At 37.1% G+C, this 21,161-nt stretch overlaps 2 protein-coding genes across 4 annotated transcripts; one reads left to right on the plus strand and one right to left on the minus strand.

The window, feature by feature from the left end:
* Nucleotides 1-12,084: 12,084 nt before the first annotated feature.
* On the minus strand, nt 12,085-14,272 carry LOC144705901 (spliceosome-associated protein 49-like). The gene is made up of 3 exons (XM_078578761.1): nt 14,123-14,272; nt 12,934-13,145; nt 12,085-12,849 (listed from the first exon to the last, which is right to left on the minus strand). Exons 1-3 carry the CDS (start codon nt 14,154-14,156, stop codon nt 12,679-12,681), a joined length of 417 nt encoding a protein of 138 aa, XP_078434887.1. The 5' UTR covers nt 14,157-14,272; the 3' UTR covers nt 12,085-12,678.
* Nucleotides 14,273-14,501: 229 nt separating this feature from the next.
* LOC144705916 (smr (Small MutS Related) domain-containing protein) lies at nt 14,502-17,493 on the plus strand. 3 transcript variants are annotated; one of them, XR_013582149.1, is made up of 5 exons: nt 14,502-14,687; nt 15,842-16,553; nt 16,653-17,032; nt 17,103-17,179; nt 17,287-17,366. XR_013582149.1 is itself a non-coding variant. In XM_078578782.1 (5 exons), the coding sequence occupies exons 2-5, from the start codon at nt 15,931-15,933 to the stop codon at nt 17,372-17,374; spliced, it is 1,161 nt and encodes a 386-aa protein (XP_078434908.1). In that variant the 5' UTR covers nt 14,502-14,687; nt 15,842-15,930; the 3' UTR covers nt 17,375-17,493. The 3 variants fall into 3 exon arrangements, 2 of the variants coding, with proteins under 2 accessions (XP_078434908.1, XP_078434909.1); XM_078578782.1 differs by having other exon boundaries at nt 17,110-17,179; nt 17,287-17,493; XM_078578783.1 differs by having other exon boundaries at nt 15,848-16,553; nt 17,110-17,179; nt 17,287-17,493.
* Nucleotides 17,494-21,161: the final 3,668 nt, after the last annotated feature.

The raw sequence follows: 21,161 nt of genomic DNA on the forward strand, positions 1-21,161 counted from the left end.
ATTATCCATGGCGGGGACAAAGGATGGGACGGGATAAAGATCGTCTGGTCCAACGTCCCACTTTTTTGAGGTTCGTTAAAATCGTCTCATCCGGAGTATGTCCTCTTCCAAATATTTTCATCCATGTCCTGTCCCGTCCGAAAACCAACCCATTCAAGACAGTTTTGTCCCATCCTACGTTTGGAAGAAAAAATAGGTTACCCTTATAATGCTCTGCCACCACTTAGCTTTCTCTCTTGACTCTCGCTCCGTTTGTACTTGTCTTACATTCGGCTATCTCTCATGTGCTCTAGCGTCACCCTCGACTTCATGTCTCGGGCTATCAGTTTCCTCTTGACTCTTTCTTGACTCCCACAAGTCCTGTGTGCCGTCCAATGCCTTGGACAAGGACCATTTTTCTGTGCATAGATGAAAATATCATCATGTTTGGAGACCGGTAGATGCTTCTACATCCCCTCACTCGTCCTAACTCTCGGACAGGACACCGTTTTCATCCACGAATCAAATAACTATCCCGTCCACATCAGTGCATTATAGTTGGGTTAAATGGATCGATCATCAATTAATTAATTTATATTATGATACAAAAAGGTTAATATGGACGACCAATATAAATTATTGGTTCATTAACTAGACTGATACATGGGCCTAGAGAGTCACACACTAATGGTAATTTGGATATCATACGATGTATTTAAAGTTAATGCGGTTTATCCAAAAATCTAAGAATAAATAAGGGTAGGCCATGAACAAAATTCACCCAGGCCATAATTATTTAGGGTCCTACCATTCTCCCTGCTTCCCTTTGCTTATCCCCATCCCCAAGGTGATCTGACTGGCATAATGACGATGGTGGATCAAGAACATGGGCTAATCAAGATGGAGGAGGTGATTGGACCTGATAGGGATTATGTTAATGGGCCAACAAATCATGTAGTAGGCCAAGGGAGCAAGAGGTTCTTGGCCTATAAATAGGCCAAGAGGCTACACAAATTGAGTGTTTCAATAGGTCTCACTTGAGGAACCAAGAAACTACGGATCCCATCGGTGTACAAGGATTTTAATCAATAGGTTTTTACTGTGACAAGACCAAATTTAGGGGTTTTATGTCATTGTTTTAATTCAGGCTTAACCAACAATATTTATGAAAATTTCCACTCAAATACTCTATAATTAATATAGGGAAAGTAAGGGGTATATCCACAAAGAGGCAGAAATTTAATTTCAGAACTTTTCACAAGCTTGGAATAAAGAAAATGAGTTCTAAAATGAAAAATACAATTCATGGGATTTTCTGGATTTTCTTCTAATTTCAATAATTTCATATGATTTAAATTGAAGCATAAATACAAACAAAAACACTAAAAGTATTTTATAATAATTTTCCTAATTTTATTAATAGAAATCAAACATAAATATTATACACCAAAAACCACTACCAATATGAAAAACGAGATTTAGATATTTTTAGATGTTAAAATAAATGTAATTTGATTATATAAACTTTCAGAATTTTTCTGATTTTTTTGGAATTTTTAAATACAGAAATTTTTTTTTACGAATAGCTTTTTAAAATTTTCTGACTTTCCTATTTTTTAATATTTTTTTAACACAAAAAATGGAGAATTTACCTGCTCCAGCGATTATCGTTGGCAGCAGCGGTGGAGCGGCGCAGTAGCGATGGTGGATGGGCCGGCGGGCCTGGTGTGGATTAGGCTTTTGGATTGGTGGGCCCGACCTGGCCCGTTAAGGCTGGCCTTAATGGGTCAGCCTAATGTGTCAAGCTATTTGGCTTGGCCCACTGGAATCAGGACATTTCCGATTTGGTGAAGTCCCTCACTGTGGGATCTTCTAACCGATGGGTATGCAGGCTGCCCGCACGCGAACCGGCACACGAAAGAGTGCCATTGGTGCTCACACGCCACATGGCGGCAGCGGCAAGGGGTGAAAATTTGAGTTTTCAAAGGCTAAAAACTGACTTTTCAGGTCTTTTCTGGGATTTGAAATAGAAAATGATATAGTATCCAGAGAGGATAAAGAGACAGAAACAAATGTCTTTAGAAAGAGAAAAGGTCAAAATCAAGAGATAGAGACAGAAAATGACTGAAATGAAGAGAGAGTGTAGGAGTTTGAGATGGAATTTGAAGGTCTAAATGAAGCATATTTTATGAAATTTTGAGGGGATGAAAGAGGTATATGGAAGAAGGTATGGATAGAGAAAGAACTGACTCTAGAGAGAGAAAGTAGGGAAAATGACTGTTTAGAGTGACAAAATGATGAATTTTAAGGGTAAATGGATGGATAATGATGGGGAAAATGTAAATATAGGTTTCCAAAACCTCAGTGAAAGTTTACCAAGCCCTCAAGGCATCCTCTCAAGTCTGGATCCTTATATTTTGCCAGGATCAGTGATAACACCCTACATTTTGTATTTAATTCAAGTAATTAAAAAAATTTTATGCATTTAAAGATTTTTTTTCAAGTCACTTGTAATTTTTTCCTAATTTTTGGTTAATTTATGAATTTATGGAATTTACTGAAGCTTGGAATAAATATATTTAAATATAAATGGCAGGTTTAACAATTAATTTTAATGTTAATTAATGTGGGGACAAATGAATTTTTAAATAGAAAAAGGTATATTTATAAGGAAAATAAAAGTTGTATAGCAATTTCTAAAGTCGGAGGGATTTTTCTTAACTTTGTGTTACAATTATGCCCTTAAAATAGCTCTTGATCACCCATTGCAGGTGTAAAGATCTAGTTAAAATATTTGCAGAGTTTTTATGAAATTAATCAGGATTTTTTAATGGTTTTTTTGGAAAATATGGAGGGGTGAGAAAGCAAAGGGGCACACAAATAATTATTTTTTGGGCGTCATCAATTTGTGTGCATGTATTTACTCATGCACTTTTGTGCAAATTGCCAAGAACTTATTCCCGTGGCCAAATCTCAACCCTTGGATGCAAATCCAACGGCTTAAATACAATACACATTTCTCTCTTCCTTTGGGCGGTAAGTTCACCACCCATGCTGCGCATACAATGCCCATGAACGGGAGGTGACGTGGCCAAGTCTGATAAGCTAGCGTGATGTCGGACATTGTCGGGGATGTCATCCGGTCGACACCAAATATGATGGTTCGGTGCCGATAAAGGATGATGATATCGAACGTCGACGGTGTCGTTGTCCAACGGGTAACCTTAACGGGTCGATGTAACAACGATGCAAGTATGAATGTCCTACATGTCGTACATGCAGGCTCTGACTCGAGGGAGGCGCCGAGCTCTAAGCTTAGACGGGGTCGCTGGGTGACGGCAACGGTGGCCTCTCGAACCTCATCGGAGCAACGAGGACGTCTACGGCCGAACGGATTCTATCCGTAGGGCTCGCACGTAAAGGACATACTCGTCCGTACCTGAAGACACTCACAGAGTCGTAGTTTTCTCTCAATTCCTCGTCTCTCACCTACGAACGATTACTGCAAACAGTAATTAAACGAGCGGCAAAGAGGACGGCGTACCTCGTTGGCGCGTGCCTCATCGTGTAGGGTTTCGTCGACGTCGGCGGAGGTTCGGAGCAGGTGGGGCGGAGATTTTCCGGAGAGATCACGGTGGCGCGACGAGCGATTATGTTGCTGGAGTGCCTCGTAAGGGACGGAGAAGACCAGGGAGGGCGGCTCCGGTTATGATTGACCGTGCCAGAGCTGGCGCCGGGCGAATAGCGCTGTCTGCAATTGACGAAGAGGGTCGTTGGTGGGGTCTGCAGACTCTGGAGCTCAAGTCTCGAGCGGTCCGCGTCAAGGGAGGGTTGACAGCTCGAGAAGCCCGATTGTAGACTTGACTAACCCGTACGGAGGTGGCCTGGTTGAGCCGAAGGGCATCCTGAGCGAGTCTCTGGCGGCAGGCCAGCTCTGAATCACCTACATCTGATCGGCGTGCGTCAGTCTGCAAATTTGAGCTACCGTGGGCCTCGACAAGTTGAGACTCCAACGGTTGGTTGCAAACCGGCGGCACAGATTTGGTGACGGATTTGTAGATCGGGACAGCCGTGGAGGACCGACAGGTTGAGGCTCGGAGGATTGATCGCAAGCGACCGGCACAGACTCGGCGATGCCTGAATTCGCAAATCGGGGCAGCCGTGGAGGCTCTTCAGATTGAGCCTCCGACGACTGGCCGCAAGCAAGCGGCTCAGAATTAGTGATGCCCGAAAGGGCTCCCGTGCGATTGGGCACTGCCGCGTGGCCGATTAGTCGCAAGCGGCGTTGCTTGACACGAGCAGCGCCGAATCAAATTGGCGCTCTGCAAATGCATCGACAGGAAGCTTCGTTCAACTCCGAGGAAATCCATCGACGACGTTCTTGGAGCATGTAGGACGCTGGGACGGCGGGCAATGGGGGATCAGAAATCTCTACGCCCCAATTCTTCCGCTCTCCTCTACTTTCTTCTTCCTTTCCTCAACTTCTCCTTCCTTATTTTCTAACGTGGTGACACCAGATCCGTCGGGGAATTCCGCTTAACAAAAACAAACCTGGTCTAACGAGCTAGGGCGCCCCTCTTCCCTTATAAAGGGGAAGAGGTCAATTGGGCCCCCTTAGCTGGGTCAACAAGGGGGGGAGAAGGGTCCATTAAGGGGGCCCTTATATAATGGGCCCCCGCATTACAAGATAAAGAGGGAAATGAAAATAAAAAGAAAATGAAAGAAATAAAAGGGCACAAGGGAGGGGTTCAAAATTGGCTAAGGATACCTTCCCGTGACGACGACAACGGGCATAGAGACGCATCGCGGACGCGATGAAAATGCAACGATGAGACGAGAAATAGCACTAAACACGAGAAAGAGAGCGATGAAAACGAAGAGCAATAAGTGAGCAATCTCATCCGAGCTTTGACGACGCTGCCGGGCGGCACGGACGACGTCGTCGACAATCTTCGATGGCATGCGCCATCATAGCGGCTTCCAAACGTTCAAGTAAGTATGTATTGTTATGTATCTTGTGTTCTTTCTACTTTTTTTCTTTTTCTTATTCAGCCGTGAGAGGAGGCGCTGAAACAACTTTAAAATGTGCCAGCAAATAGGAGATCGACACGGGATTGCACATTTCAAAATCTAAATTTTAATAAACAAAAATTGATCCAACGGCTCAGATTGATCCAATACCATTTATTAACCTTTGATCCTAAAGACGGATTGAGGTGATTTTTTTATGGATTTGCTCATCTTGACCTTCTATTTTGTCTCTATGTTTGGATCATTTAGATCAAGCCTACATCAATATATCAAAATTAATTACTTATTGGGGGTAAAATAGTATTTTTTATCATTTAACCTAAGTATCAAAGCTGAATTTTGAGATGAGGAGGTCATTCTGGAGATGGCTCTTTCACAACTGCAAGATAGAGAGGAGCTTCATCCTAGATCAATCCTATTAGGTGTTTTGTACTTCATTGTATTTCCATTTTAGTGTAACTTGAATTATTTGTTAGTGAAGTTTGTGATTTTTCCTGTTGATCTTGGTCTGAATTTCTAAATTGCTAGGCTTGAGCGGCATGTACAAGCCTTACTAGGATTGAGAGGAGAGACTATTAAATCGATCTAACTATTCCGATTACAAATTAAGAACAAAATAATAATAATTTTTTTTTTATTTCTTGGATATATTAGATTGTGTTTATGATATAGTAGCTAGTGAATTTGATACCCAAGTCCCCTAAAAAAACTAAAACCAAATCTGCTTCTTAACCCCTCTAATTGACCTCATTGATCCTTTTGATTGGATCAAAGAAGTCAATCTAGAGCTCCTCACTTCTTCTATTATTCCCATCTCTTCTACCCCCCTTCTAAATGCTTAATCTAATTAGGGTAATTTTATCTTCATTGTAGATTAAATTAACTCTAATTAGGGTCAAATTATTCAAGAAGATCATTAATTGAATTCCTTACTAGCTTCCCTTGGATGATACCTATACTTATCATTATACATCTTGAGTTAAGGTTTTATAAATTTTATTTTATAAGCTAAAATCGACAATGACAGGAGATTTTAGTATGCTAATTGACCCCTAATTTTTGGCTTATTAATCAGGCATTTTTCAATGCAAACAAGATATGGTATTAAGAGAAAACTTCAATAAACTTACATTAAGCAAGTTGAACAACCTGGATTCTGAAATGCGCCTTGTCCTGCTGACCAGCCACTTTATAGAGCAAGTCTAAAATGAGGAGAAATGAGGGGGAAAAAATGTATTTATACATCGAGAGGGTTACTAAAATACCGCTTTGGGCATTTTCTGTTCTCTTTTCTTGCCATTTTGCTTCTTTTCTCCATTTTGCTTCCCCTTGTACTATTTAGCTTCTTCATTTGTCAGGATTTTGAGATCCTAATGGGCATGCCAGGTTGTAGCCCATATTCCTTAGACCTCTCTTTTGAAGGCTCACAACACCTTTTGCTCCTTTCAAGACCCTTTTGAGAATCACTTAACTCTCAAAAATTCTCCAACTCTTTCAGAATTACCATCTTATCATTCCTGAAATTTTCTGCACATGTGGAACTATGAAATAGTCATCTGTACTACAATTTCTTGACTTCAAATAAGTCGAGCAATTGTAAAAAACAATAACCATAATGTGCAAAATTAGAATTTATAGCTAGTGCATAAATATTTAGTTAATCCAAGTGAGACCATGATGAATTCTAAATTAATAGTATAAAAAACATCTAAAATGTATGGAAATATACATGCACTCATCATGTTATCAGAATGCCTGATGATTTCAATCACAGTCTTCTGCTATGTGAATTAAACTTGATCTCAAGTAGAAAAATATGATTATTGATCTACTTCATTTATCAAATATGTTACTCTAAAAAATTCCATAAATATGGATCCAATATATTTTATGTATGGTTCTTTCCATATAAATTATTTATATTGCATTACCACAATGGAATCAATGAATTAAAATGAAACCTTAAAATACAAAATCAAGAAGGATCTACTCATACTGAGAGGAACCAGATACGCCATCATTTAATTACTTGAGTCATTCATCGTGACCTTACAAATCAATGTACTCTTCACATAAACCCAACAACTAAGGTTTCAAAAACCAAAGGCGACACTAATATCTTTTATATGGTGATTAAAGAGGCACGTTCGAATACTAATAAATACAATATATTGAGACGAGGAAAAAGGCAAGGGAGAAAGTAATGAATAATTGATAATGGTTAATAAATATACTATGGAGAATACTATGAATGATCTAACATAACTGATAATGATTTTATGAAGAGAGAGAAAGAAGATGGACTGAAGAGATGATGATGGGATAAAATGAGGAGACGGAAAATTTTGTGTGTGATAATGTGTCATTTATACATAGACCAGTATTATTCTAAGATATGTGGTGTAGCGAAACATCATGATAACATGATAAATGCATGTATATTTATATTCATTTTAGATGTTTTTATAATTATTAATTTATAATTTATCATGCTATCACTTGAATTAACTCAATATTTAAGCACTAGCTATAAATTCTAATTTTTTCACATTATGGTTATTTTTCACTAAACTCCTCTACTTCTTTGAAGTCAATGTGTGTGATAATGTGTCATTTATACATACACCAGTATCATTCTAAAGTATGTGATGTATTTGCATCATGATAACATGATAAATGCATGTATATTTCCATACATTTTATATGTTTTGGTACTATTAATTTATAATTTATCATGTTTATTTGAATTAACTAAATATTTATGCACTAGCTATAAATTCTAATTTTTTCACATTAGGGTTCTTTTTTACTAACTCCTTGAATTCTTTAAAGTCAAGAAATTGTAGTACAAATGAGTATTCTATAGTTTCACATGTGCAGAAATTTCAAGGAATGAGAAGATGGTAATTTAGAAAGAGTTGGAGAATTTTTGCGAGTTAAGTGATTCTCAAAAGGGCCTTGAAAGGATCAAAAGATGTTGTGGGCCTTAAAAAGAGAGGTCTGAAGGAGATGAGCCACAACCTGGCATGCCCATTGGGCTCTCACAACCTGGCATGCCCATTAGAAGGGGAAGCTCTCAACCAATGGAGAAAAAGAGGCAAAATGGCGTTGTTCCGCCGCCGCTGCCGCCACTCCCACCGCTGCCACAGCCACCGCCACCACTCTACAACCTCCGCCGCCACTGCTGCACCACTGCCGACGCATATGATTGCCTGAGCTGGTAATTTCTCTATTTTTTAAGTATCTAAAAATTAAAAAAATAAGAAAAATAGGAAAAATCAGAAAAAATTAGGAAACTTCATAAAAAATTAGGAAAAAATATTTTCTGCATTTTCAAATTCTGAAAAAATAGGCAAAATCCCTAAAATTAATATAATCAAATTTTTATTGATTTTAACATCCAAACAAATTCTTAAAAAGTCTATAACATTTCTAATGGTTTTGGTGTATATTAAATTCCATAAAATTCTAAAATATTTATTTTCTATTTCTGGTGTTAACTAAAATTAGGAAAACTAGTGAAAAATATTTCAAGTGTTTTTATTTGTATTTATGCTTCAATTTAAATCATATGAAATTACATAAATTACTTTAAAATCCAGAAAAAAATCCCATAAATTATATTTCTCATTTTTAAACTCATTTGCTTCACTTCAAGCTTCATAAAACTTCTGAAATTACATTTCTGCCTCTCTGGGGATTGCCCCCTTACTTGCTCTATGTTTATTATTCAGTATTTAAGTAGAAATATTCATAATTTTTGGTGGTTAAGTCTGAATTAAAACAAAGACACAAAACCCCCTAAATTTGGACTTATCGCATCAGCGTCTACCAAATCTACACATTATCTAATTTTTCCAAGCGACACACAACCATGTGTCTTTATGAAAATAAAAAATGATGTATCATTATTGAATAAATAAATGTGTGATATTGCAACTCAGTTTGTAATGCCATATAAACACAATTTCCCTTCTACACTAATGGGATGATGAGACAGATGACATGTCATCACATCTGGTTAGGCCATGCATTGCATTTAAAATTAAGAACTTTTATCCAGATGACACGTGTCCCTCTATATTGTTCTTTCTAATCACATGTATCGTGACATAAAAAGCACATCTTATTCTTCTCAGCCCACCACCCTACTAATGAGAAATTTCAAATATATCAACTAATGATTGGTCTATATGGCATCACAATTTGAGAATCATAATGACATTTTTTGCATGGACTAGCTGCACCACATGTGATTGGTTAAAATTCAATCAAACAAAATGACGACATGTGGCAGGGAAAAAAATAAACATTCAAACGTGTGAGTAATACCCAAAAAGTTAAATTCAATTAATTAAAATACAAAAAATATGTAGTCAAAATTTTAAAATAATATATCTATGAATGTAATCTCAGACAGTTCTAGAAAATATACTTCAAGTTAGAAAAATCTTCTCTTTAAGACTATAATGTTGGGAAATTCCATAAAAATATCAAAAGTCAAAAAATATTATAATATGATTCAAAAAATAGATTGAATAATTTTATGGTTGATAATATGCATTTATAATATTTTTAATAAACATGAAAAGGTGGTTTTCATGATAGTAACCTAATAACCATAGTGTTATCCTTTTCTTCATGTGGAATATCCTCATCATCTACTTGATAAGCACCACCGATGGTCCATAATGGTATTCTCACCATTTTAGTTGCACAAGTGAGAGGAAGGCGCCCAATGAGATATGGAGAAGAAAGGGCTTCCGATAGAAACTTTAAGTTTTTAGTTAACATGAGTTTTAAACCCCTACTCTTTAACTACATCCTCTAAAGTTTGATAGACCTTAGACATACGACCATGACGCTCTATATAAAGGTATCGATCTATTTAATGTCTCAATAAGTAAAATAACTTTTTATCACCTAATCTTATTAATTTAAAAAATATACTATGAAGATTAATTAATCATGAGTTAATTTAGCTAAATCAACAGGTTGAGTAGCCAACATGAGAGATCCAAGGTGACACAATGTGCTCTAGTGTTTATTATCTCTTTCATGGAACATTTCTACCTTTGGTTACCATGTATATAAAATCCCCTATTTGTGTGACATTTCAAGAATGACTTACGGTGTGGTCAAATGTCCTACTTTAATCTATCATTGTAGTCATTATTAATTACTTTGGGACATCCTCAGAAAACATATTTTCTGATTTTTTTTACAACCTTGGCCAATAAAAATATCACATTATCATACTTGAGGTGTCTCCTCTTATAGTGACGGCACACCATCTCATTTTGACCACATAGTCACCTTTATGGATGTCACTACATCTGAGTTAACTATTTGAAATCAGGTGATCAATGTCATAGTTTCAGAGTTAAAAAGACATTTATCCATGATATATCTTTGTTGTCTCTGTTGTATGGACCACTAACACAAACGTGACATGATCAAAGTCATAGTTAAAACACAATTGTCTATCTATGATATATGTTTGGATTCTCAGGTTTAAGGACCACTAACACAACAGTGACAAAAATCAACCTTGTGGACACTTAAGTATAAAAGCTTTCAAGAACTCATAAGGATTAATTTAGTGAAAACTTTTCCTAAAGAGCATACATTATTTCTCCTTAGTGTCTCGATCTAAATGGATAGGAAATCAAACATCCTCATCATATGAGCAGGTCGATAGTGCTATTGTATATGGATTTTTTGGTACCCTCTTAAATATCCTTTGAACATGAATATTTTGGATACTTATTTAAAAGGCACCTTATACTGTATTATGATCTTGTCATAATTTTCTTATTATTTCAAATATCCTTGGAATTCATTATAAGAATCATGCATGCATATCGATGAATATCATTTTCATTAAAAAATGCTTAACAATGTGGAATGTGATTCATCTTCCACACTATATATAGTTCCATCATCTAGTACCCATGTACCTTGTAATTCATCTTCCAGTTGGCTCAATTTATCTTATTTGTTTTTTGTGAGTTGATTGTGATTGTGTTCAAAAGAGCATATTCAAAAATATTAATTAGTTGTCAATGTCTTTTGAAGAAACTAAATAAAGAATTATACTTCTTTCAACATTCATCAACGTATTCGAATTCCTTGCACCTTTATCTGCATGCCATATCAACAATAAATCAACTGTAAGCAAATCATTGCATTGTTCAGTGTGAGACCAGCTTTTTTGGCTCAGCATATTTGGATGTTTCAATGTGCTTTGAATACCAAAAGAAAACGATCACTCCCAAATGAAGGCTGATAATATATTCATTTAAGTCATTCTAGGTCTTCCTTTCATGGAACTAAATGAATTATGTGCGATCACCATCTAGACTAAACCTTTTGATAACCCCTAAAATTTTAATAGATACACTCAATTTTGATAATTCATCAAAATTCAGAGAAAAGTTTAATCAAAGTACAAATTGATGTAAGTAATTTTTTCTAATTTCATACCACGAAATGAATTTCTCCATCCAAATGCAGTTGTATAAAGACTTGAACAATTTGCTAAATACAGACCATCTGATATATATGAACATTTACCAGCCGATTCAAAATCTGATTTATCTATTGATGCATGGGAAAATAGCTACATGTAATGATCCTTGTTTCATCCTTAAAATTATTGTATAACTCATCATATTCTTTAAGTCGTCTCAAATCCCCATCATACAATTATTAATCCTAGAGAACAACCCTTATTTCTCACTAGCTACCCAAGTTAGTGAATCATATGGAGAAAATTGATAATTTTCATGAAGTGATACCGAGGCCAACTACAGTACTTTGACAGGGTTAGATTCAGGCACCAATTGACAATGTGTGAGAGCCTCCATTAGGTGAAGAACCCCGGACTAGGCTTGGCATTAGTACAGGAATACAGATAAGCAAATCATGGCTTTTCAGGAAGAGGAAAATCATTTGTGCCAGGAATAACACAATTTAAACAAAACATGAATGAAGTGAGTTTCTTATCAAACATTTAATGTCCTTCATTGTCGACAGATACAAAGGGGAACAAAGAAAGCAAACATAAAGGAAGAGCCAAAGAAAAAGAAACCAACTTAATATAATCCCCAGTGTTCGATGTCCTCCTTACAAAAGGGAGTGACGAATATTGATCACCAGCCCATCACGTACATCAAGAACCAAAGTGAGAGAGAGGGGAAACCAGCCAAAAAAACACAAGATTTTTATAACTATGGCATATGTTCATTTCTGCTGAATAGGACAATTCACGGATCAACGATGTCAATCAATCCATTGGGCATGATCAATATAGGCGACATATCAACTGGGACCGCAGGCTGCTAGGGTTTGAAGTAGTTCTACTTGCACATCGTATTTAGCCAGGACATATATTCATGGCATCCAGAAGAGATCGCTACGTCAAGAAGAAGGTCCCTTCTCTCCACTTTTATCTGTGTCCAATTAGGATATCTAAACATAGGGCCATATCTTTAGATTGGCCCAAAGTAAAAGTCAAGGAAGATTTACCAGGCCTCCCGATTTCCCAACTTAGATAATCCCACTTTGCACTTTGCTCAAACTTTAATTAATCACAATTCTTTGCTCTGGCTTGCATGAGGTAGCCCAGATCAATATCCATCTTCTGCATCAACAATTGAAGATAGTTTAGAGCCTACGGCGATGGGGACTCCTACGGCGTGGATCGTAGGGATCAGCATTGGTCATCTCATAGTCTTGAGGATCTGCTTCTCGTTCATGACCAAAAGGAAACCTCGAGGAATACTGTGAGTTTGACTGCGCCCCATTGTTGATAGAAGGCTTATCATGTCCTGAAATCTGCTTGAGACAGAAAGTTAAAGAAGATAGAGAAATGGGTAAACTTGAATTTGAGACGTGATTAAGGAATGAGCAAGAACGCACAGCAAATCTCAAAGTCCGGTTGCACAGTCGGACGGTTCCAGAGAAGAGCTTGACAGCGTAGTTTGCAATCTCCTCATTTTCAAACTCTGCGAAAGCAAAGCCCCTGTGGCGATTTGTTTCTTTGTCCATGGGCATGTACAGGTCTACTAGATGACCCACTTGGATTAGTATCTCATATAAGATCTTGTCTGTCACCTTCTCATCCAGGTTACCTGAAGCGAGGACAATTTAGAAAAGTTAATTGCAAAAGAAAATCCATATTACCTGCTGAATATAAAGTTCTTGATGGTTTAATTAAAAAAAACAGTTCTAGAAGTTTGATTTTTTCGTCTCCAGGTTTCATGGTTTACAGCCATTGAAATCAGAAACATTATTAACATATATTTTCACCAAAATTATGTTCTCCCCGACAAGCGCCGTTCCAAGAAAACATGACCATCTCAATCTCCGGCGAGGAACGCAGAAACATATAATATTGAATATCTCAGCAAACATTCGAAATTCGTATTATCTTTGATTAGAAGTTTATTTTATTTACTCAAATGTTGCTCCGAGGTCATAAATCATGGGCTACAAGGAGCCCCCATTGCAAGAGAGGCGGGTCTTCAAAGCGAATCCATTAGCATCTACTTTGATTCGTCAACTCTTTCTTTTTTTTTCCGAAAGATGATTCTTCAACTCTTTCGAGGCATATAGTTAACAGTAAAGAAAATCACATGGTGACATTTGGGTTACAAAAAGGCAAATAATCTGAAAGCTAGGTTCTCCGCGGGTGAAAGTTCTGAGGTGGGTTGATCTCCGAATTCCGGTGATCTTCCCTCTTGATCTTCAAAAAGAAAACTGAAAGTTCTAAGGTGCGTTCATTGGGACATCGGTTGAACCAAATTGTTCTCGAAATTTCCAGCCACTTACAAATCGAAGATACCAAATGAAAAAACCAATCACCAAAACTAAAACCGAAAAAATAGTTTATCTAAGCAGCGATTCTAGAGCAACAAAAGAAATCGAAAATGATGACCGGCATGATGAAGAAGCAACTGATTCACACAGCTTCCGAATCGAATATCGGCGGGAAATAGAAGGAATCAACGATATTCAAGAACTGGCCACTCCACAAACAGTTTCTCGCAGACGATCGTTGAGAAGAGGCTATTATTCAAATATTGTAACATAATAAACCAAGAATTACCGACGAAAACTGTGCACATCGGGTTTCGCCCCATCGCGAGCGAACGCGGCAATGATCATAGGGAGAAATAGAACGCCAAGCAAGAGCTCTGGTTCTTGGTTCAAATCACTATTCAACAATCATTGAAAACCCCTAATTTTGAAAATTTTCCAATATCGGTTCCAGCTCGTCCCTCTCTCCGACGTGGACGATTCTCCACCGTGAAAACGAAAGATATCGTCTTGCCTGGTCAGAATGTTAAGTTGTCAACTTGCCTCTATATTCGCTTAACGTGAAGCGAACCAGGAGGGCAAATACATAATTAAAAATGGCTGCTGGTATATGTTTAACGTTCATCAGTTCTTATATAAAGTCAGCGCAGGGCTTCGTTTTAAAATTCCTCTTTCGTCTCCATAACGAACTTCGCCCGCGTGTTGATGGATTTGGGAGAGAAACATCTCTTCTTGTCGAATTTGTGTTCCTTGCCGAGTGGATTACTCGTCTTGCCTTCAACGATCCGCTTCTCGATTATTTCAGTCTCGCCGTGGTTCAGAAAACGCTGGCTTATGTTTTCTGGTTGACAATCGTGAGTTATGCCTCATATTTCAAGTTTTCCAGTTTAATCTTTGTATTTATTGCTTTTTTTGAAAAATTATGTTCTTTTTTATTCTATAATGCCCATGTCTATCTTTATAGTTTTTTGGGATACGAATTTGAGGATTGTCCTGTTCAGACTTGGCGCAAATTTTATTCCACGAGAAGGAAAGCTTCTGCTCATGTGTTTGGATGCAATCGAGGAATTGAAAATTCCCATTATTCATCAAGATTTTTCTCTATTAAAATACGACTCTAATCGCCCTTTTAGCTTTATGCGAAAATAGACTGTCAATGTCATTATGGAGGGAACTGACACTTCCAAGGTTCCCTTTTCTTCTTTGAAATGAAGGACTTCTTATGCCGCACAACCAAATGTGAATTACAAAGTAATGCTTTAATGCCACGAATAAAAGAGAGCCGATTCCCCAGTAGCATTGGCTTTATTTAGAAGGAAGGATACTCGCATTAGCTAACGAAAAGAGTGTCTTTTAAAATGTGTTAGAGTATCTTCTTCAGGTTGACGAGCATTATAATGATTTTTGGTAAATTATCCTTTTTTTCATCATATCTTTAGCCTTTTCTCTTCCACACATTGACCAATACCATATCATTTATTTCAAAACTATTCAAAATGTTGAAACGCTCTTGGAGCGTATTGGCTGTAATGACCGGATGTAAAAATTCTTAAAAAAAAATGACCAGATGTAAAGAAAACTCCAATTGAATTCTCAATTAATGGTGATACAATTGTTCATTTCATTGCCCAACAGAGGGAATAAAGATCTGTTAACGATGATCTGAAGAGGGCGTCACCCTCAAGCACGGAGTATGGAATGTGGATCATTTCCTGCCGATTTGGCCTCCTCTACCCCAACCCCTTTTTCTAGGGGTTGGGTGTCCTTGAGCTGGGTCACCCTGGGGTTGGCTGATAAAAAGGTTTTGATATTTTTTATGTATAGTTTTTTTGTTTATTTTGGCTGATAAAAAGGTTTTGACATTTTTTATCCGACCTGCTCGTATCAAATTATGTATAGTTTATTTTGTTTCTGCCTTCATTTTGAATTTTCATTTTTTTGCCTCTGATGTTAAAATAGAATCTTCTTGCCTCCTTGGTGGAAGCTAACCAATGTGATCTACTTCCAGGAACAGGCTACAGAGGAGACACACTTGTTCAACAAGTTAACCAATGGTTTTAAAACTCAAGAAACGACAGTGACATCCAATCCGCTAAAATGGCCGATTTCCCATGTTCAAAAAGTGGCGGCAAGAAGGTGAAATCCTCTGGTTGGGCAGCCTTTGACCGCGAAATGAGAGGACATCTTCGCTCAGAGTCGGAGGATGGCTGTGATCCCTTTCCTCCTATTTCATATCATCAAAGTCATAATCTAAATCATCACGATATCCGGGGCCCTTCCAGAAGCTTCTCTTCAGTTGTTCACACTTCTGAGAATTCAAACTCTCTTCAAAACAGAATAAAATCGAAAAACTTGGTCCAAGACTCCAGGGAAATTATTCCAGATTTTTCTGCTCAGATGGCTGGGAATGATATTGTGCTGCGTCTGAAATCAATTCATCCATGGGCTGATGAGAACTTGATTTCAGATATTTTGGCTGGAGTGGAAAATGATGAACTGAAGGCTTCTATTCTCTTGGAAGACATGGTGACTCCCACTTTCTGCCCTGGAGGCAGTTATCCAGAGGATTTATCTGAACTTGGCAATATTCCAGAAAATAAAGCCACAGATAAATATTCAGAGAATATATCCCAGAATCTGATCTTTCCTCTTGTTGAGCCTGAGTGGGACGAAGACGATGTTTACCTTAGCCACCGGAAGGATGCCATAAGGATGATGAGGTCTGGGTCCCTAATATCATTCTGTTTATTTAGGTTTTAAGATTTAGGGTATATAGTGATAATGGTTGAAAATTTTCAGTCTTTTTTTTTATGAAACAGATCTGCAGCTAAACATTCAAGAGCTGCTTCTAATGCCTATCTTAATGGCAACCACCCCTCTGCAAAGCAGCACTCGCAGAAGGCCCGAGAAGAATGGCTGGCTGCTGAGGAGCTGAACAGAAAAGCTGCCCAGGAGATTCTACTCATCCGGAATTCAAATAATGACTTATGGAAATTAGATTTGCATGGTCTTCATGCGTCGGAAGCAGAACAAATATTACAAGAGCATCTTTCCAGGATTGAAACCCATCTCTCACTTGAAAATTCTGCAACTTATAAACCTGGATTTAGAGACCTTGTTCAAGACCGGATGGTGGCGCAGACTTTATCTGACTCAAGCATCAAATTGACGATGCAAACTGTCTTACACGTAATTACAGGTAGACTATTTCCCTTTTTCACTTCTTTTAACTACAATTATGCGGGGATGAGATTGACATCTCTGCTTAGTTCTCAGGTACTGGTAACCATAGCAGAGGTCCAGCTTCACTTCCAGCTGTGGTTAGAGGTTTCCTTAATGAGAATGGGTAGATCTCCGAGACAAACTTTCTGTCTAATCACCCACATTTTTTCCTGCTGAACAAAATAATATTTATATACATTTTTGGACTAAATGATGAGAGACTTTTTTCAGGTATCGTTTTGATGAGATCAGGCCAGGGATCATCGCCGTCTGGCCAAAGTTTCGTCGTCGGCCAGGAAGGGAAATTGGGAAACATTAATTGGAAATACTATACTGGAGAAAAAGTGATTATAAAACATTGTACTTCCTGATCATAATATGTAATTTTATTGAGCGATATATCTGAATTAGTCATTTTACAAATTCATGGTTGCTTTATTTCTTGGATTACCTTGGCGATTCTGTCACAAGAGCAGATTACGCTGTTTGGAGGGGGGTGGGAGCGAACAATGTACACAAATTAAATAATATTGGGGAAATTACTAAGATATTGGGATTTGGTGGGAACATGTACAATGAAAGATGAGATTTTCATAGTGAAGTTGTATATCAGAATTGAAGGCATAAAAATGTACCGTGTAACAAAAGTCAAATTTATTGGGTTCTTGACAGAAGCAAATTAAGGTGTATTGTTAGTTTATGTACCACTAATTTTAAATTTGATTAATTCAAATAAATTTTTATGAATTTTTCAACTCATTCTGGTTTCAAATGGTGAGTGAGCTCATTCCCACAGGGACTGGTCAGAAATATCCCCTCATGGCACACCCAGAATATGGAGCCAGAAATTGCAAAGGAGGTGGATCCAAAGCGGTGGCTGCTACAAGAATGGAATATTCTAACGCATTACTTAGATAGTTCTAATTTTTGAATTAAGAAAATGAATGTTGCAGAGTGTAATTTTGGATCTTGCCTAACATTCTTCATTTATAAAATAGCTCTGCTCTCTTCAACTTCTGAAGTTGCACAACTCGTAGACTTATGTCGTTGGAACCTTTATTTGTTTAACAATACCTAATATTATCCTACTAGTATCAAATAGAACAGGTTGAATAATTCATGAAACCATCTACTATAGATCAAATCCATAGTCTATGATGTTTCTGATAAGTAGGAGGAGAATGGGAAGGATCAGTGTGCGAGTATGTATCACCATATATTATTTAAGAAGAATGAGAAGATGGGGAAACAGACGGATAAGGATAAGAAGAGAAAAAATAAGAAGAAGGAAGAGGAGGAGGAAGCGAATGAGGAGAGAGAGAGAAGGAGAACCAGAAGTACAAGGTGAAGGCATAGTGGAAGGAGAAGAATAAGAAAAAAGAACAAGGAGAAGGACAAGAAGAAAAAGAAGGAAAAGAGAAAGCAGGAGAAGCAGGATAAGGTCAAATAACATAAGATAAAACAAAATGATAAGATTAAAGTGAAGGAGAATGATAAAGCTAAAGACAAGAAGAAGGATAAATATAAAAAGAATGAGAAGGATAAGGATAACAAGAACGAGAAGAAAAAATATTAGAAGGACAAGGACAAAAATAAGAGTAAGGAGAAGGAGAATGAGAATAAGGAGAAAGAGAGGGAGAATCGGGAGAAGGCAAAGGCAAAGTAGAAAGAGAAGAAGAAGCAGGAGGAGGAAGAGAAGGAGGATGAAGAGGAGAAGAACCGAAAGAAGAAGCAGAACGAGAAGAAGAAGAAGATGGAGGAGGAGAAGAAAAACAAGAAGGATAAGAGGAAAAAAATATAAAGACCAAGTAGAAGAGAAAGGAGGAGGAAAAAGACAAGGAAAATAAGAAGAAGAGGACAATAATAGAGTTGTAGATTCTACAATCTTACGATGGTTTCTGACTTCTTACAAAGATAATTAAAATTAATCAGAGAGCACAACTTTAGGAGCAAACAAGTAATGCGAGAACTTATAACCAGACATGCAGGTAGGAAGTAAAAAATTCAAAATAATGAAAGCTTATGTTTTCTAGATGTAAAAAAGGAGAAGGGGAACAACAATAATAAGTAGAAGGAAGATGAAGAAGAAGGAAAAGGAGGAGGAGGATGATGAGAATAATAAGGGAAAAATTGAATAAGGAGGACAAGAAGGAGAAAGAGAGAAAATGAAGAAGAAGGGGACAAAAGGGAAGTCCCAGGAAAATAAGAATCCAAAGGAAAAAAAGAGGAAGAAGAATAAACCAAATGAGAAGAGGAGGAAGAATAAAAAGATGAAGGGGAAGAATAATATATTTCTTGGCATTTAGGCGTGCGCCACTTGCTGCCATGCTCTGTCGTTATTTACCACTAGCTGTTTTACGCCACTATGGTTACATGAATGAACCAGTGGCTATGAGAATTGGATGGAGAGAGCACAAAGCAGAAGGGAAGGAGTTCTTGAGGAGATCTCTCGAAAAGTATTTAGTGTTCATTTCAGTAAACTCTCCATTAACTTTCTTCTCTTGAGTGGTGATTGATACTAACGTTTATCAATGAGTATATATTCCTCCTTTTAGGGGATTGAGGGTCGAACCACAAAGAGCAACTACACCAACTTTGAGTGGATTTAAGCTAAAAAGGATTGTATAAGAATTTTAGGAATTATATTCAATTTTATTTTCATTAAATGGAGTGTAAATGACAGTGAATAATAAATTTTCCCATTTCAATGATTTTTAAAGAGTGTAAAAAAATTCAAGAAAGTTTAAAACATGTTTAAGTGATTTTTAGGTATTTATATAGATTTTTTATCCAATTTAACTTGTCGAAACTAAATCGGGAAGAAATTCAGAAGAAAATAGACCTTATTGAACAAATCTTGGTCAAAAATGTAATTTTGGACAAGATTTGCAAGATTTTGTTTCACCCAACACATGTGGAATCTGCCAAGTGTTGTGAATGGAATCGTGTGCTATTGGGCCATGATAAGTTCAAAAATACGTGTTTATATGCCGTTATTTTAAGAGTTTTCTGAATTTAATCCATACAATTTATTTATCCCTTGGTGTTTAAGTAAGGGGTCGAACCCTAGGGAGCCGGCGGCGATGTTAAATTTTTGATCGGATAAGGGTCTAGAAATCCAAATGTAAATGAGATGAATATTACTTAGGTTATAGAAAGTATTTGCACTTTTCATTTGAATCTCTAATTTTTCTTTTTTTATATATTCAAAGTATGAAAGTTGATTCTATGTTGTATGTCAACAGCGAATTAAAATGCCTTAATTTCTGTATTCTTGGTAATCAATGAGAATTAAATTTATGTCTACTTAGCATGCACCAATTTGATTTTAGAAATGTATTTAGAAATTTGAATACATTTATAAACATTTTTTTTATTACACATGCTCAATATTTCTCACGGACTAAAAGCCATAAGATAATGTTTATATTATATATATATATATATATGTATTAATTTTTATCTGAATTTTATCATGAAATTGAGGAAATACCTTAAATTAGCAAATTGTGGTCACGATTTGCTAATTAAGGGATATTGGGAGCTAATGTGCTTGATTAACGGCTTTAATTTAATCAAAAATGATTCAATCCTATGCCAATGAGAATTAATCGATTCAAACAAACAAGAAATTTTGAGGATTCAAACAAATAAAATCGAAATCGAGGAAAATGGCGAAAGGGAATGAACTATGGAATTGGGAAAAATTGAACGGGAAACAAATTGCAGAATGAATTCAAAAGGTGCCTAGGAATACCAGGAGGAGATTAGGACTTCATTTGATGAGAATCCGCGCAACGAACAACACAGTATATCCTCAGATTTGAAGATTGAATTTGGGGAAGAACGGTGGCCGGATCGACAAATTCGAGCTCATTCCTTGCTCCAAATCACTCCATGGTGGTCTTGAGTCTTCAAGGAGGCTAGGCGATCGTTCCTTGAGCTTAAAAATCAAGATTCCTCCTTAATTTTTTGATTTTCCCCTTTTATCTCAGCGGAATAGGAAGAACAGCTCTTCCGATTCCGTTACTTTTCTCGTGTTAATTGCTTTGTATGCAGGGTGCAAGAAGGCTTCGGATTGGGCCATGTGGCGATGTGAAGGTCCG

The sequence above is a fragment of the Wolffia australiana genome, chromosome 7 (genome assembly GCF_029677425.1).
Source record: "Wolffia australiana isolate 7733 chromosome 7, ASM2967742v1".
Classification (NCBI taxonomy): domain Eukaryota; kingdom Viridiplantae; phylum Streptophyta; class Magnoliopsida; order Alismatales; family Araceae; genus Wolffia; species Wolffia australiana.

Coding starts and splice junctions, on each gene's coding strand:
- LOC144705901 (XM_078578761.1), bottom strand. CDS start 14,156: ATGGGGCGAAACCCGATGTGCACAGTTTTCGTCG. Junction 13,146..14,122: donor GATGTGCACAGTTTTCGTCG/GTAATTCTTGGT, acceptor TCCTCGCTTCAG/GTAACCTGGATGAGAAGGTG. Junction 12,850..12,933: donor ACCGGACTTTGAGATTTGCT/GTGCGTTCTTGC, acceptor TGTCTCAAGCAG/ATTTCAGGACATGATAAGCC.
- LOC144705916 (XM_078578782.1), top strand. CDS start 15,931: ATGGCCGATTTCCCATGTTCAAAAAGTGGCGGCAAGAAGGTGAAATCC. Junction 16,554..16,652: donor GATGCCATAAGGATGATGAG/GTCTGGGTCCCT, acceptor TTTATGAAACAG/ATCTGCAGCTAAACATTCAA. Junction 17,180..17,286: donor GGTTTCCTTAATGAGAATGG/GTAGATCTCCGA, acceptor GACTTTTTTCAG/GTATCGTTTTGATGAGATCA.